Source organism: Aethina tumida, chromosome 4 (genome assembly GCF_024364675.1).
Source record: "Aethina tumida isolate Nest 87 chromosome 4, icAetTumi1.1, whole genome shotgun sequence".
In the NCBI taxonomy this organism is placed as follows: Eukaryota; Metazoa; Arthropoda; class Insecta; order Coleoptera; family Nitidulidae; genus Aethina; species Aethina tumida.
Genome location: NC_065438.1, coordinates 3,125,608 through 3,143,932, shown reverse-complemented (window position 1 = coordinate 3,143,932; position 18,325 = coordinate 3,125,608). Strand labels below are relative to the sequence as shown.

General features: G+C 25.8%; 2 protein-coding genes across 2 annotated transcripts; one reads left to right on the top strand and one right to left on the bottom strand.

Annotated features, from left to right (window-relative positions):
* Positions 1-1,717: 1,717 nt before the first annotated feature.
* On the bottom strand, positions 1,718-3,747 carry LOC109599536 (ninjurin-A). The gene is made up of 2 exons (XM_020015539.2): positions 2,812-3,747; positions 1,718-2,074 (listed from the first exon to the last, which is right to left on the bottom strand). The coding sequence occupies exons 1-2, from the start codon at positions 3,364-3,366 to the stop codon at positions 1,895-1,897; spliced, it is 735 nt and encodes a 244-aa protein (XP_019871098.1). The 5' UTR covers positions 3,367-3,747; the 3' UTR covers positions 1,718-1,894.
* A 5,235-nt stretch (positions 3,748-8,982) lies between these two features.
* Positions 8,983-16,531, top strand: LOC109599534 (protein grindelwald). Its single transcript, XM_020015538.2, has 5 exons — positions 8,983-9,300; positions 12,666-12,725; positions 14,769-14,926; positions 14,985-15,201; positions 15,342-16,531. The coding sequence occupies exons 1-5, from the start codon at positions 9,087-9,089 to the stop codon at positions 15,371-15,373; spliced, it is 681 nt and encodes a 226-aa protein (XP_019871097.1). The 5' UTR covers positions 8,983-9,086; the 3' UTR covers positions 15,374-16,531.
* The last annotated feature ends 1,794 nt before the right edge of the window (positions 16,532-18,325 follow it).

The following is an 18,325-nucleotide window of genomic DNA, read 5'->3' as shown; positions in this document are numbered from 1 at the left end:
ATATTCAATTTGACAAAAAATTAAGTTAAATCACAGATTTTTCTGTACACAATTCATTTCATGATGATGAGCTTCTGAATAAGTGTATATAGTCTTTGAATAAAGGAACATCCCCACCCCTAAAAGATATTTTGCTATTTGTTTAGTAAATATTCCAGATTCTTCCATTTTTCTAGTAGTTGATTTACTTTCTGGTTTCAGATTTCAGTCGTATATCAATATCTTTCTTTTGGTAATTCCAATGTATATATACATTCAAACATGAAGCAGTATGTGCCAACTAATGTTTGCTGGAATGTTAGACCGCAAAATTTGATAAACTAATTGAAGTTTGATGATTTAGTTTTATATATTTACCAAGGTTACCTAAATCTTACTCAAAAACTTCCAAGCTTCCTTGCTCAATACAAGAAACGTCATGCTTATTCATAATAAGACAAGACCAAAATGTTAAGGGTAGTTCTACCCCATTCATCATATATCTATAATAATTCTTCATGTGTCTATTATTTATTTTTTCTATTGTCCATTAATTTAGGTATTAAAGAGTTTAATTCAAAATAGAACATCAAAATTGAGGTAGATCCTTTCTTTACTTCTAAGAACTAAATACCTTAGTTTCTTCCATAGTTCGTGTTGTTTCTGGTTTCTCAGGTGTATATCAATTTCTTCTTTATTTTAGGAACTCCAATATATATAACAAAACATGAAACATATATGTGTCAACTATTATTTATCGGAATACTAAACCGCAAATTTTGATAAAGTAACATTGAAATTTTATGATGACTTAATTAAAATATTATTATTACTTATTTGTCAAGGTTACCTAAAACTTACTCAAAGAGGGGCTTCTTAGGTCAACAGAAGAAGATCCTAATGGATAATTTTACCTCATTCATCATATATCCAGATGTATTTCTTCATTATTTATTTATTATTAAGTCTATTAATTTACATATTAAACCGTTTAATTTAAAAGAAACTACTGTCAAAATGAGATACATCATTTCTTCAGTTTCAAGGCTCAGTTCAAGGTTTTCTAAAACTTACTAATAGACGATTATTCATAACAGAGAAGACAAAAATTATAAGGGAAGTCCCACCTCATCCATCATATATCCATATATAATATTTCTTCTTCATGTGATTTAATTTTTCTGATTGTTATGACAATTATTTGTTAGTTTCTGGTATCTGACATTAAAAAAGTATATTAGCTCCATAAATATTTATGAAATTTGTTATTTTAATTTAATTTACTCTACATATAGCTTAAAATAATGAACTTTTCAACTATTCACAAACTCTATACATCACTTTGATTTAAAACCAATATGAACTGCATATACATTCATATATTATATCATCACCTGACGAAAATGATTTCCCAAATGAAATCATAAATATGCAGACTGAAAATCAATATGAAGTATATTATATAGGAGATTGAGAATGTATTCCCTTATTTTAATATTTTCGTCACATCAACTTCTGGTTCAGATTTCGTTTAACTTCATCAATCATTTCATAAAAGAGAATTGAAAATTCCAATTTTAAAATGTGCCATTTCAAAGAACGCTACTTAAGTAGCAGAAAGTTATTTATGGTTTATATAAATATTAGTTTTAGTCTGATTACATAAATTTATATGATATATTATTCATTAATAAATAAATATATTTAGAAGTAATGTTAGGGAGATAATAATTAAAAATTATTAAGTTTATATAAATATAATTTATGTAATGTACAAAATCGAGATCACAAATACATATTCTGTCTAACAGAATAATAACAAAATATTACAAAATCAGTTCTTCCTAAAGCTAGACCTCAAACAATACTAATTAACCATCCTTAATTAATAAGTCAAACACATTTAAAGCACATTTTAAGTCTGTAACTGCACCACTGGATCCGCAACGCCAAACGCAGATATAAATACATTCACTACAGTTACCAGGAAAATTCCAATTATGGTAAAGTTGTTGATTTTATTCGCTATACAAATCTCTTTTTTATCTTTAACGTTGTACGTGGCATTCCATATTAAACCTATCCCAACGGCAACCTAGAACAAAGGAAAATAATAATTAATCGCTACGTTTGACTTGTTTTTATTAAGGGGATCTCACACACAAAAGCAACGTTAAAAATTACAATTTTTATGCTGTTTACCACACAGTAGAGCATATAAATATGCGTGTGAGTCATGATGGATCTATGCCAATGCAAATACATAAATACAAATTTATTTAAATGAGCCTTCTATCTGTTCACTAGAACACATTCCTCGTTAAGTTTGAACAGTAAACAACATTGTGAAAAATAAACTAACTAATTTAATTAGAAATGGTGGAAGTTTTGTGTCCCTTCGAAGCTTTGCTTCACAGTAAATAGATAAAACTTTCATAGATTTCATAGATTTTCTAGGACTGTTGATTAGGTTTTGATTTGTTTACATAGATCAACTTGAACAGTAACCAATTATAAACTTGTAAAAATTAAATGTTATGGTGTTGCTCATTATGAATCAATCAGTGGTAAATGATGAGATAATCAAGATGTTTTCCTACTCCTATAATTAAGTTAAAATGAGACAACTTCCTTCAAAACTTTTTGATTTTGTATGTGTTTCTGGTTGTAACTGAATAATAAGAAAGAAAACCAAAAAATTAGTATGTAGAGTTAACATTTATAAGTAAATAATTAAAAAGTTGTACTGTTAGTCAGTTTTTTAGCACCCAGTTATGGAAAACCGGTTGAACGTTAACAAAAAAGTATGCTAATATTTGCATAGTTTATTACCTGTAACAATAAGCTGATGGTTATTAAGATGACACTGGGATAATAATAAGGATGCCTGTTGTAAGTTTCCAGGACATATCTCAACTGGTTGGCGTTCGCCGAAAACAGGGCCAGATCCATCATCCCCTGAGCCAGCGTCTTCTTGTGTTGGTACACGTTGACGTCAGGAATGGATTCCAAATCGGTGAAGGTACCTTCAAAGTCCGGTCCGTAGCCCGGAGCATAGGGGAAGTGATGTCGGGTGTCGGGGTGGATGGGTACTACGGTACCAGTGCCCACACCAACTGATTTGCCATCGCTTTCATCTGCTTCTCCGGCCCGATTTGATAACACCGGTATGTTGGGTTCAATGTCCGGGTGGTTGGAATTGGGATTGAAGAAGCCATCGTCAACACCTGGATAGGGTTTGGTCACTGTTTCTCTATCGTCGTCGTCTTCCAAGGTTTCAATCGTTGCTATGGGGGGTTTGCTGATGCTGCCGTTGGTTCCAACCTCCAACAAAGGCACGTTCTCGTTGCCATGATGGTTATTCACTTCAGAGTGGCTCACAGACATGATGGATCTTCACCACAATTCACACAGATCGAACACAACAACTGAGTTGAAATGTTACAGCTAGTTATTTAAAACCGGTGGCAAATAACCACACACACACATACACAAACACTAGTGGCAGTCTGATACGGTCAGCTTGCGGAGCAGCGAAGTCAAGGTCTGAGGTGACGGTGAATGGGAATTTTATTTATAAATGTTGTGTTTCGCGAATATAACGCAAAACCATTTCTCCCCCCAATTAGTCTGTGGTTTCCCAGACGTTGGGATTCTCCGAAACTGCCATGAGTGGCCTATGATATTACGAGGGCGTAAAGTGAAATCCCGACGAATTGGCACGTTTCCAAGAGCAGTTTTCTTTGTTTTCGTTGCTCTAATTAATGGCACGAGCAGTTTGCGTGATAGATTTATAATTTCTTATTTCCTCAATAAAATTTATTGTGCCCTTCATGCGTTTGTGTATTTTTATCATTAGTTAGAAACTAACAATTTACTTACATAAACCTATTCATAATTTAAGACGTAAAAATATTAATTTAAATTTATTACTCATCCATCTTTATAATTCTATTGATAAAGTATGTTTATAAGCAGAATTACCAAAAAGTTGGGTAAGCTCCAACTAATTTTCTAGTTGCTTAATTCGTAGTAATAATCTAATTTAAAGAACTGTCAAATTTCCTACTAATTAACAAACAAATGATTTATATAGGTACAGTTTAAATCAACAAATTTTTAATATTTAATTACGACAGTAATTTTCACATGAATACACAAAGTGTTTCTAAAAAAGATGGTCAACATTTGAGAGCTTTGTTTCATCAGTTAAACTTTCTTCAAACTAAAATATCTCAAAAAGGACTGCGATAATCAAAATTAATAAAGAGTTTATTTCCATATTGAGCAAATAATAGGAAAAGCTTAATAGTATTAAAAAATATTCAATGGGGCAGAAAAAAAGACGAGAGAAGGGAGGAATCCCAGAATACATGCTACTGTATCATTATGAAAAAAGTTTGGATGAAAAATTAGGGAAGTTCAAGAAAAAACAACTAAATTTAAAATTTGTGGGTATTAACTTCAGGGAAAACTTGAAATTTTAATTAGATAATATATTCTTCATTATTTGTCTTCCACTTTCTCTTTTAGAAATAGCTTATTTTTGTTAAGATTTATAAATTTAGAAACAGCTAATTTATGTTAATTCAACTCTATATTTTATTTTAATGAGGGTGGTTGATTCTGATAGAAATTCACTAAAAATTTCTTATTATTTTCATTATAATTATTAAATATTTTATATTTTTGTTATACAAAAATCATTTTTTGTTGTAATATAAAAATATTAAAATATTATATATACAAATAATAAATTATTTGATGTTAAATTATAAAAAATACTACAAAAATTCATAGAAACAAAGATCAAAAACATAAAGTAACATCTTGGTATTATTTTTTTCTAAAAATAGAAAGGTATTTTTTATATTTTTCAGTTTTTTAAATAGAATGGCGCAATTTTGTGTCAGTTCCAGCAACAGTACAATTTATAACCTGTTTAAAATTAAAATATAACACAATTTCCAACAAAATTTTACAATGTATAAAGTAAGTGAATCATTATCACCATATTAATTAAAATTAATTAAGAGTAAATTTTATTTTGATATCAGAAATGTTTTATTTAGTTTTGTCTATTAAAATCTATTTAAATAATGCTTCAATAAAACATTTACTTTTTAAAGTAAATATACATAATACGTTGTTATCAGTAATAAAAATTATAGTGTAGATTCCTATTTGGGTTACATTAGTAAATTATTTTCTCAAAAATCTATTTCCAGTGGCTGTTGTGAGAAATTCATTATTTTAATTAAAAGCTTTGATATCAGATTAAAATACCTAATTAGGTAAAACTTCAATAATTCTGCTAATGGATCCATCAATGGGGTTTATATAAGTCTACTTATTATTTTATCTATTTAAATATTTTAAAAGATGTAACATTAGTGGTATAAAATCCGTTTGATGTAAAATATATTTCTTATTTTAAATCCGTTCTGTATATACAAAGTGATTTCTTTCATACATTTTTTATCAAAGATAACTAAGTATGAAAGCATTACTTCTCAGAATCATATTATTTATAATTTAACCCTTTATATAACTAAATATTAAAGACTTCAGAAAAAGATTTTTATTAAAATTGTTTTATTCTTTGTTTCCTTATACAAACTTGAAGTATTTGTGCTGATTATTTTGGGTATTTCTGTGATTCAGCCTATTTGAATAAAAATTCATAAATTATGTTGAAGCTGATAAGATACACAAATATTTTTACGAAAATCTTTGTTTCAAACAATTATATTTACCAATAAATAATTATAGGCCCTGGGAAAATTTTCTGCGTGACCGTTCGGGAAATACAAATCTACATATGTATGATTTTGATGCATTTTAATGGACTCAGAGGTCATATAAATAATTAAGGTATAGAACTCTTGTTAACGTACAATTAACAAATTACAACAAACATTAATGAGTAATAATTTATAAATATCATGCACAATACAATAATATACAGGGAGTCCCCGAAAAGCCTGTACAGAAAATTTGTGGTAGAATGCTGTACTGACCTTTTTGGGACACCTGTAATTCTGAATGAGTAAACTTACTCAAAATCATTATTGTTACTATCATTATGAATAACACTATATTTATATTGTTATGTATATAAATAAATAATAACATGTAATTTTAAAATACCATAATTTTTTTAAACTAACTGTCATTTAATAAAATAATCACCAATTTTTACATTAAATAAACAAATGATGATGTTAGAAAAAAGTTCTTGGAACTTAAGGAAAGATCAACCTCAGTTTTGAACACCTGTTTAGAACTAAGGAAGGAATTATCAATGACAAAAATTAATAAATGAGGTACAACTTCCCATTTAACATTTTGAAACTTGAACCCTGAGCCTCTATCACAAAGAAATCTTTTGTGTTGAGTAAAGAAACAGAACAGTTTCAACCCTTTGTGTGGCACAAAGCTTTTGCTTAAGATATTACTTAATTTCTATGCTAATACGGGAAGGTTTCAATTAAATAATAATATTTATATACGACATACTAAACAAATTCGGACAAAATAAGTAACAAAAAAATTTTTGTTGCATTAAGGAATATTTTGTGAGATCTAATGACGTCAACAAGTGGGATTCATCATGATTACACCGCCTGGTTCTCCCTTAAGTGCCGTTTCCGAAATAATCGGGGCTTTAACCCCAGAAAGATAATTTCTTTGAATGTGACACGTGTCGTTTTAAAAGACGGTTTTTGTAAGAGCAAAAAAGAGTTCAAAGGACCGCAAAATATTATAATTAAACGGGCATTTAAATTTTACATCAACTTTTGGTTTTCGTAACGTTGCTAAAATTAGAAATACACGGTATATTGACTTATTAAACAATAAATAAGTGAATGTAAACTAATTTACAACGACATTTTAGTAGAATTATTTATGTGACATTTTAGCTCAATAAAATCTTTACAGGAAAAAGTTTACCAATTAAGTTATTTATATTATTATGCGACTGAAAATAAATTTTCTAACATTTTAATTAGCTTTCAATTCTTCAATTTGAACATTATCCTTTTATCGAATAATAATTCTATTTATTTAACAAAATTATTTCCGTTCTGATGGAAGATTTACTATTTATATTTGTTCCTTTTAATTGTCAACTTGATAAGTAAAAATACATATTTAATTATTCAAAGTTTTATTTTCTTACTATGACTAAATAAAAATTGATTTTTGTAAAAAGTTTAAAGAAATTTTTAATGAATGAATTTGATTACAATATTTTATACAAGGTGGTCGAAATTTGTACCCCATAAAAATCATTTTAATTATCTTGAAACATTAAAACTGAAATATCTCAAAAATTGTTGTGACAATCAAAATTTATCTAAGCTACCTTTGTTCTTATAAATTTGACAAATAATGTAAGATGCTTAATAGTTATTAAAAAATATTTAGTGATGTAGAAAATAGGACAGGAAAAAGAGGGGTACACCTCAGAATCTACACTACAGTATCATTGTGCTTCAATTAGAACACGTCAAATGATGAAGAAAATTTAAATAAATTTTTTTTCTAAAGATTCTCCTGAAGAAAATACAGCCCCTCAAATTTAAGCTTCAAAAATTGTTTTTTTCTCATACTTCCGTAACCTTTGGTCTAATCACATTTAAATTTGGTATGTGTTATCACTAAATACATATCTACAATTCAATATAATAAAGTTTTTCTATGTTATTACAGTGGCGTACATACTGTGGGGTTCTTCTCTTTTACTCGCCTTATTTTCTACGCCACTGAATATTTTTCAAAATTATTAAGCTTTTTGTATTCTTTGGATAATTTAGAAGAAAAAAAATGTCTTAATTATTTTTTATTAACGCAGCCGTTTTTGAGATATTTCAATTATAATGTTTATTTTAATTTTTCTCAAACATTAAAACTGAAATATCTCAGAAACGGCTGTGTTAATAAAAATTAATCAAGATCAATTTTCTTTCTTAATTGTGCTAAAAATATGATAAGCTTAATAGTTTAAGGAAATATTTAGGGACGTAGAAAATAGGACCAGAAAAAGAGGAAAACCTACAGTATCTACGCCACTGTAATTGAAAAATAAAACTGAAATATCTCAAAAACGGCTGTGTTAATTAAAATTAATCTAAGAATCTTTTTTATTGTAAATTATGCAAAGAATATGAAAAGCTTGATAGTTTTAAAAAATATTCAATGGCGTGGAAAATAAGGCGTTAAAAGGGGAAAAACCCTAAGAATCTACGCCACTGTAACAATATGGAAAAAGTTTATTATATTGAATTGTAGGTATGTATTTTAGGATAATATATACCAAATTTAAACCCGATTGCACCAAAGGTTACAGAAATATGAGTATTTTTAAAATTTAAATTTTAGGGGTGATATTTTCTTCACTCATGTTCTTACTGCTTTCTAATTTTGACAACTCATTTTAGAAGCACCTTGTGTATAATATATCACTGATTTTTTTGTAACATGTTTTATAACTTAGTTCTTAATCTTTAATTGTAGTTTTAGAATGAGTCATCCTTAAAACAAACAATTTAAAAGTACTGTTACCTTCACCACATTGAATAATTTACTTGTATAAAATATAGTAATTAAAATTTATGCAAATAACTAAAAATTAGTGAATGATTGTATGTAATTAAAGGTAATGCTTCAAAATACTTCGTTTGTGACCATTTACACAGTTCAAATTTTATCGTAAACCATATATAGTAGTACCCTTGAAAGCCAAGTCCGTCCAATTTGAAAGTACCACACCACAAAAACCGAGTGTTACCAACATTCAACGCCCAAAACAACGACCGGCAAAATTTGAATGGACCCAAAGAGCCAATTTTCAATGATACACCATAAACCATCGCAACATTTCCATCGGGCCCCCCCTCCCCGAATAATACCTGTCCGACCGCATACCACAGGTGAAAACAGCACTTACAACCAACCTGAATAAAGCCGAAAGCTGCGTGCGACGGTGTGACTCACGCAGGTAAACGTAGCTATTCCACAGCAGTACCTCGCCTACACCTGTTGCATCGGCAACGCACCACCAACATTTCGGTTTTGTAAGATGTGATTTTATTTCGGTCGAAATGGGCCCGAAAGTGTTCGCGTGTTTGTGCCTTTGTACTTTAGTTTTGGGCGTCCAGGCCCAACTGAACGTGGGACTGATACAGTGCGGCCAAAGGACATGCAAAGAGTTGGAGTACTGTTCGGAAATCGACAGGACTTGTCAGCCCTGCGCCAAAATCTGCGACAGGTCCAACCACAATTTCGAAGCTAGCCTCTGCACCAAGTCCTGCCAAGGTAAGGAATTCGACGTCACACTAATTAGTGTTGCAAACATTGTTAACGTAATGGAGGATTTATTAGTTTTATGGCATATAGGCCATTGAAATTGGACGAAGATCTTATTTACAATGGGCAAACTTTCTATTTTAATATAATCAGCTTGCTGGAATCACATTGTATGTAATTGTTCCACTGACATCCTAACAGAATTAAGTTGGAAGACTTAATTGTTATAAAAATTGTTTATTTAATTTATGTACAGGTAATCTATGGCTGTATTCACAGTACCCAAGGTTGTTTGATGTTATACAAAAATCTTATTTATGACACAAATTTCTTATTTAATAAATTACACACATCTATTTTTACAATAAATAAAACGTGACTTGTTTGTCTGCCACCTTCACACAGAACAAATAATATTGAACGAATCAAAGTTTGTAAATACAGGTGTTTTGGTTTCACCACCAGATAAATTTTAATTTATTATTGGTTCTTCTCGAATTGCTGATAACATATCGTTTTACGTTCGTTGTGCTAATATTTAAAATGTATTGTATTTTAACCTTGTTAAGAATATTTAAAACGTACTGTTTAAATATTTGTTGTACCACTTAAACTGAATTACTGAAAAATTCATTTTTGGCACATTTATTTGTTTATTTATATACATCAATATTTAAATTTGTTATCAATTTCGATGATTAATAGAAAATTTCCATTAACAATGGACCGATTTCAATCAATCATTTTTGGATTGGGGCAGTTGAATTAATAAAAAATGCATTACAGTAAAATTCGTTAGTTGTATTTGAATTTAATTACATGGTTTAACTAAAAATAATTCACATTTACATAAGTAAAATAATTACAATTTATTTTAAATTAAATTGTTGTTCTCATTTAATATTTAAATACTTTAATTATTAATATTTTAATTTGAGTAATAATTAAGTCTTCATAAATATATAAATATCAAAATTACTTCATTTAAATCAGTAATTCAGTTTTAAATATTATGTTGAATGTTTTTTAATTAATTAATATATACTATTTTATAACGAGTATTGAAATCTCTTTAAGTATTTAATGAAAAAATTCGTTAAATTACTCCCTACAGCATATTTTTTACAGTATAAAAATGAAAAAATTAGTATAGAATCCTCCAAAAAATTTTCTCATCTGGTCAACTAAACTAACTAAAACATGAATTGAAATGAATAAGTATTTGAAAATATCAGATATTGACTTTTATTTTTAGTGTCAGTAAAATCATTTTAGTGTTTATTGTTTAAATTAAGTGAAATTATTAATACAAAAAGTTAAACTAGTTGATATTCAGTTATTTTTTCATTTTATTTCATGATTTACATGGCTCAATCAATTTTTTTAACTACAAAAATATTTTATAAACCTTAATTTAAATTAGAAAATATTATCTATGGAATGCCCTTTTTGATGTTCACCTATTGAGCCATTATTTATTAAAATCAAATTATAAATAGAAAAATGAAGGAGGTGTTCCCATTGAGCTATTATTTATGAAAATCGAGTTATAAATTAACAAATTAAGAAGAAAACGAACAATTAACTTTCTTACCCTGATTTATTATTTAAAATAATTAAAACATACATTTTTCTAATGAAATTTTCAATTCTGATAATCTAAACTAACTAAATCATGGATTGGAATGCAAAAAATATTTAAAAATCTCAGATATTAACTTAATTTTAATATTAGTAAAATCATTTTGGTGTTTATTGTTTAAATTAATTAAAAAACAATTTTTCCAATGAAATTTTCTCTTCAGATCAACTAAACTAACTAAATCATGGATAGAAATGTAAGAAGTATTTGAAAATATCAGATATTTACTTAATTTTAATATTAGTAAAATCATTTTGGTGTTTATTGTTTAAATTAATTAAAAAACAATTTTTCCAAAGAAATTTTCTCTTCTGATCAACTAAACTAAGTAAATCATGGATAGAAATGTAAAAAGTATTTGAAAATATCAGATATTTACTTAATTTTAATATTAGTAAAATCATTTTGGTGTTTATTGTTTAAATTAATTGAAAATATTAATAAATTTAATAACTATTTTTCATTTTCATTTTAATCATAAAAATATTAAATAAAGTTCAATTTAACATAGAAAATAATGCCTTTTTGTTGTCCACCTATTGAGCTATTATTTATTAAAATCGAATTATAAATAAAAAAAAATGAAGGAGGTATTTCGAATTGTTCGTTAAAATAAATTTCTTACCATGATTTATTATTTAAATTAATCAAAAAACACATTATGAAAAAAAAAAAATAACTGTTTTACACTTTTACTATTAAATAAAACCTTATTAAACATAAAAAATAATAATAAATTAAATTAAATAACTATATTTTGTGACTTCGTGATATGTCTTTTATGTCACTTTGATCAGTTTTATGTCAGTATGATTGATAGATTCGAAAATGTCGACTTCGATAATCCTCGATTCCAACTGCAGAATTATTTGTTTCTCGATAAATTTAACGAGGAACTCAAAACAAAAACATATATTACAGTCCAGTCGAAAATAATTCTCCATGGCCTTTTGTAATCGGTTATTTACACAATTAATCAGTACCGTAATTGAAAACTTGACTAACTGCGCAAATACATAAGACACCAATAGAATAATAATAAACTTAACTGAATTAAATATGAATATTAATTCATTCGGAATAAAGAACCGTTAAAAATATGCAATCGTGCTATTAAATTTGTTCTCCATCCGTCTTAAGTTAAACCATGTGAAATTTATCTAAATGTGCTAATTCATTATGAATTTAAGATAACTTGTTTAAACATTGCGTAATTGTAATAATAAAATTAAATGTTTGTGCCATTTCTTGTTATCTTATTATAAATTTCAAAACAGGCAAATTCTAATAATATTAAGGAGTATAATTGAATTCTGCTGTTTTTAGTCATTGTATGAAAGTTTAACACATACCAGATGGTCATTTAGGCTAATTAATAAATAATTGAGTTATTATTAACTAATGACATATTCGAATTGTTTCTTAAATACCACAGATAAAACTATGTTAGGTTCAACAATGGTGCTTGTGAAACCAACAACTAATTAATTAATACATATATAAAAGGAACAGATTTCTATATTAAAATGTGTGGTTGTATCACAAAAGAACCACCACAGATGTTTATTGGTGTTAATTGAAACATTCGCACAGCCAGTGCATTAATTTAACACTTTCTGGCACCACCTGGAAATTATTAATGGTTAAATGGACCAATAATTGTGTTAAATATCTTAATAAACATCGTTTATGTTGCTAATGATGTGTAAAGGGAATTGGTGATTTGTTTCAGACTATTTGCACGACCAAATGTACGTCCGCAAAGGGGTTGGAAAGGCTGAAGATCTTAGAGGTACGTAATATTATTAAAAATATTCAAAATTAAATAAATTAAATCACAAAACTACAAAAAAATTATCTCAAATAATAATAGTTTTTTATTATATTTATTAATTATATTAAAATTATTATAATAAAAAAATAATTTATAATATTCCTTTAAATTATACTAAACAATTATTTAAATTATTAAATCCTTATACAAATTATTTAGGAATTTATATTTTATTTTTGTAGGTGATTAATTATTCTTCAAATTATGTAAAATTATTTGAAATTAAATATAATTTTTATTTTTTTAAAAAGTATGAAATATTGCCATTAATAATTTATTTTAACACATCAAAATTTAATTTATTTTATTTATTTTTTCCTAATTGTAAGATATATTATTGTTAATTAATAATTAGAATTATAGATCAATTTTTTTAATAAAACCATTGCAAAAATATAATATTTGAATGAAATTTGTTTGAAAATTAAATTATTTAATAATTTTCTTCTCTATTTAATAATATTCCTTTAAATTATGTTAAATAATTATTAAAATTATTAAATCATACACAAATTATTTTGAAATTAATATTTTGTAAAAAGAGGTGATTAATTATCCTTCAAATTATGTAAAATTACCACTAAAATTTTATTTTTTTTATAATATTTTAAAAATATGAAATATTGTCATTAATAATTTATTTTAAACACACCAAAATTTAATTTATTTTATTTATTTTTTACTAATTGTAAGATGTATTATTATTAATAATGAGGATTATAGGTTAATATAGGTTGTTTAATAAAACTATTAGAAAAATATTATATTTTTTTATCTCTTTATTAATATTCCCTTAAATTATATTATATAATTTTTTAAATCTATACACAAATTACTTAGAAATTTATATTTTGTAAAAGTTAGTGATTAATTATTCTTCAAATTATGTTAAACTACCAATAAAATTTTATTTATATATCATTATTTGTTTAAATTAAATATAGTTATTAATTCTTTAAAATTATGAAATATTGTCACTAATAATTTATTTTAAACACATTAAAATTTATTTATATAATAATTATTTTATATAATAATTTGGACTATTACTAAATGTGATATATATATATATATATATATATATATATATATATATATATCAATATATCAATGAAATGAAAATTAAATTGTTTAATAATTTGTTTAATAATATTTTTTAAATTATATTAAATAAGTATTAAAATTATTAAATGTATTATTTAGAAATTAATATTTTAGAAAAATAGGTGATTAATTATCCTTCAAATTATGTAGAATTAGTACTAAAATTTTATTTATTTATCCTTATTTATTTAAATTTAAATATAATTTTTAATTTTTTAAAAGTATGGGATATTATTATTAGTAATTTATTTTAAATACACCAAAATTTGATTTATTTTATTTATTTTTTACTAATTGTATATAATTATTAATTAATAAAAATTGGACTATAGATATATTTATTTAATAAAACTAATATATCAATGAAATGAAAATTAAATTATTTACTAATTTTTTTCTCCATTTAATAATATTCTTTTAAATTACATTAAATAATGATTTAAATTATTAAATCATTCACAAATTAGTATGACAAATATAAATCTAAAGGATTTCTACATTTTAAAATATAACGTATATTTAAATATGTATGTTTTCTTTAAATTACAAAACTTTTTCCCAATAAATTTAAATTTTTGACATGAAATTAAATTTGAGACTTACGGATTGTAAAAGATAATTAACTGGTAAGTTATTTATAGTCAAATCAATACTACAAACGTGAATATTGTACGTATAAAAATAATTTATTTAAAGTAAAATATTTATTTGAATTAGAAAATCTGAGTTCAAATTATGGTGGATGCGCCATAATTTCTCGTCAGTGCAGTTACCACTTAAATTAAATATATTTCTCACATCAACCACTAATAATAATATTTTCTGTCACTTTGTTTAATTAAGTTACTTAAGGTTTAAGTTTGAAATTCACCTTAGTATATTTCTTGTTTATTGTAGTGACTGTGGACAACTTAACTCACTTGGTGACTGTATCTCTTACATTAACGTGCCTCGTCTTAATCATCCTGGCATGTGTCCTGGGTCTCCAATTATACAGATGGGCCCAAAAGAAGAACATAACATTGGCCACCATCAAACAACGCCTATCAACAAAGGTACCACCTTAACCCAATCCCCCAAAAAAACAAAACATAACCCAAAACATTGTTTTAGAAGAGTGAAGAAAACTCAGGAGGCAAAACCACCGCTCAACAACCGGAACAACCGACCAAGAAACCGGATTTAAGATTGGAAATACCCCCATCCGTTGCTCAATCTGACCACAGTCCAGTCACTATGACCACATCGATCAGCAGAAGACCGGCCGAGGACAGCACGTTGGACTACGCTTACGACAATCCCGCCATGACCAACTCCACGAACGCAGATGGTAATCAAAAATATTAGAATACGTGACTTCCTCTATCTACTGTCAATTAACACAATCGCACCGTGTTTCCTAACAATCACCTCTAACAACGTATCCGGATGCCGGACGCACGTTTATTTAATGTGGTGGTGTTTTTTTAGATGGCAGAAAGTTACATGATGTCTTGATTTAGCTGACAAATTGGCTGATTAGGGATTAGAGGAGTGTGGAGTGATTATAAAATACTCGGCAATTAAAAAAAAATTGTGAGGATTCATTCGATATGCAACACGAAATAATCTGAAAATTTTCGTCCAAATGGATTTCCACTCTGTCTCAATTGGAATTCGTTTCTTGTGAAAATTTATTACTAAGTCACGAACGAGATTATTTATTGGCTCTTCTGTTGTGTGGAATTCAACTTATTGAATTAGCAATAAAAGATATTCTCGATTAACAGTCCAGTTTTTTTTGTGTCCTAATAAATCTAAACTTTCCTCCTAATTTCCATCATAAAACGAATTGTAATCGATAATTCAAAGCTCAATCATTTTATATTTAAAAATAAGTTAATACCTGTACCTGTTCAACAATAAAGATTTAATTTGTTAACGTTTTTATATGTTTTATTTTTGCTTTTATTGGCTTATACATAATCTTGTTCGTAAAATTTATAAAAATGTGCAATTTATGGCATTAACTTTTAATAATAAAATGTTTATAAATGTATTTATCAAGATGAATCTGAATTTAAATTATAGTCATTTTTTCTCAAAATATTTATACGATTTTAGTCATTAGTCAACAATAGTTTACATTAAAAATTCTTTTTATTATAATATTTTGAATTTATTTATTTATGTTTCGAGATTAACAATTTCTATTTTCACCTGCAAATATTTTTTGAAGATCAATTCTTAAATTTATTTTAAACAGTATAAAATTGCAGGATTCACGTGCATATTATTGTGATAAACTTTTCTTATAGCTTTAATAAGTTTGTACTTATTTTATTACACTTTTTATCTTTTGTACATAAGCAATGTTAATTAATAAAGTTGATATACTAGAATTGTCTTGTGGTACCATTGTTACAATTCTATTATAGGTACTTTTTTAAATAATTTTGAGAAATTGATGTTAAATCAGTTTCTTAATATTTGTACTTATTTTAGGTTACAATTAGTACTGTATCCATACATTACATTCCATGGTGGTTTCAACCCCAAACTGTATATGTAAGTTTATATTGCAGATAAGTTAGTTAGTTTGATATTATGTTTGTTATCGTATTTACTAATTGTTGTCTGTTATTGTAACCCTTGTAAAATTAATAAATTTATAAAAATCACCCTGTAGAATCAATGTAGATTAGATATACCCCTTATCAAATAGTAATTATTAATGCCTAAATGGTTAATTTCTAGTAAGGGATCAAAAGCACAAAGTTCCAAATATATCTTACATCAACAAAAATAGTTTTCCTGAATTATTTATCTTATTCTATTATTTAATTTGACCTTTGGTAATACGAAATAAAATCAAAGGTAGTTTCCCGTTAGTCCATATAAAGTAAAACAAAACGATGGAAGCACAAAAAATCTATAAATACTCCACAAAACACTTGAGGACGACGAAAAAACTTTTAATGGAATAAATAAAAAAAAACAAAAGGCAAAAAGTTCGTATTTTTCTGGTTATTAAAGAACGTACGTTAAAGGAAAGTGTCAAAACAAAGAGGTTTGTATTATTATTTCTTTGGAAACAGGAAAACGACAAAAAATATATTATAAAAAAATATATTTGTTTAGTAAAAAATTGTCTAATGGACAAATTATAACATTATTTAGTCTCAAAACATGTAACAAAAATAGTTATACCAAATATACTTTTAAGAAAAAAATTTATTAGATAATATAATCCATTAAAGGTTCTAATAATTAATTTTTTTGTTCATTTTATTACATCATTATGTGTATTTTTTTTTTAATCAATCATAAATTAAAACAAATTAAATTAGTTTTAGATTTAAGTGACCAAATTTACAATTAATATGAAAATGAATTTTTGAAAAAAGTATAAAAATATTAAAATTAACTATTTAACTATGAATTTGGATGATACACATAAAATTTAATTGACTATTTGTAATAGTAAAACAAGTAATTAATTTGTAGTTTACAATTATAAATGATTAGCAAATTAGATTTGATGATTAGATGTTCATAATTAATCATCATTTCCCGTATATTAAAACCACAAATCAGATGAACCGAAAATCAACAAAATACTGTTGCAATTAATTAATAATGTAATATGTACTATATAATTTTAGGCTGGACAAATCTGACAACCGGTTGTTTAAATCGTTGGGATGGAATCCACTTCAGCATTAAATTGAAATTGTATTATACGTCAGTTTTATACCGGAACCGCATTTGTTTCCAAATATTTTCGACATATTAAAATCCAAATAACGAGTGTTAAACCCTCGTTTTGTATCAAGGAAACCCGCAGTGTATAAAGCCTCCCTTGTTAAACATCAACATACAAGGGCTCAATATTTAAATATAAAGTATAAAGAATTTATGGCCGTTTTTTCCTTTTAATTACATGTTATATATTAAATAACTGGCTAAAATGATACCAAATTTATCAATAAAGTAACTATAATTAAAAAATTATTGTTCATAATTAAATTTAATAAAACAATATATATATATATATATATAATAATTAATTTTTGTGTTACTTTATTTAAATCTTACAAATATATATATATATATATATATATATATATATATATATATAAAAATTATTATTTTATAACCTGAAAATTAAATATTATAATTGAATATTTCATAAACAAATATTAGAATATTTAGAAATTATTCATTATTATTTAATTTTCAAATATTAAAAGTGCAATAATTAAGTAATATTTTGATTAAAATGTATTCTTCATAATTAAATATAATGTTAATATTATTTAATATTTAATTTCTATTATATGTATGATTTAATTTTTTTTAGTGAAATCAAAAACTTAATATTAATTAATATATTTTATAAATATTAATTAATTTATTTAATAATTTATAATTTATAAATTTATATAATAAACTTTTATAACCTCACAAAATAG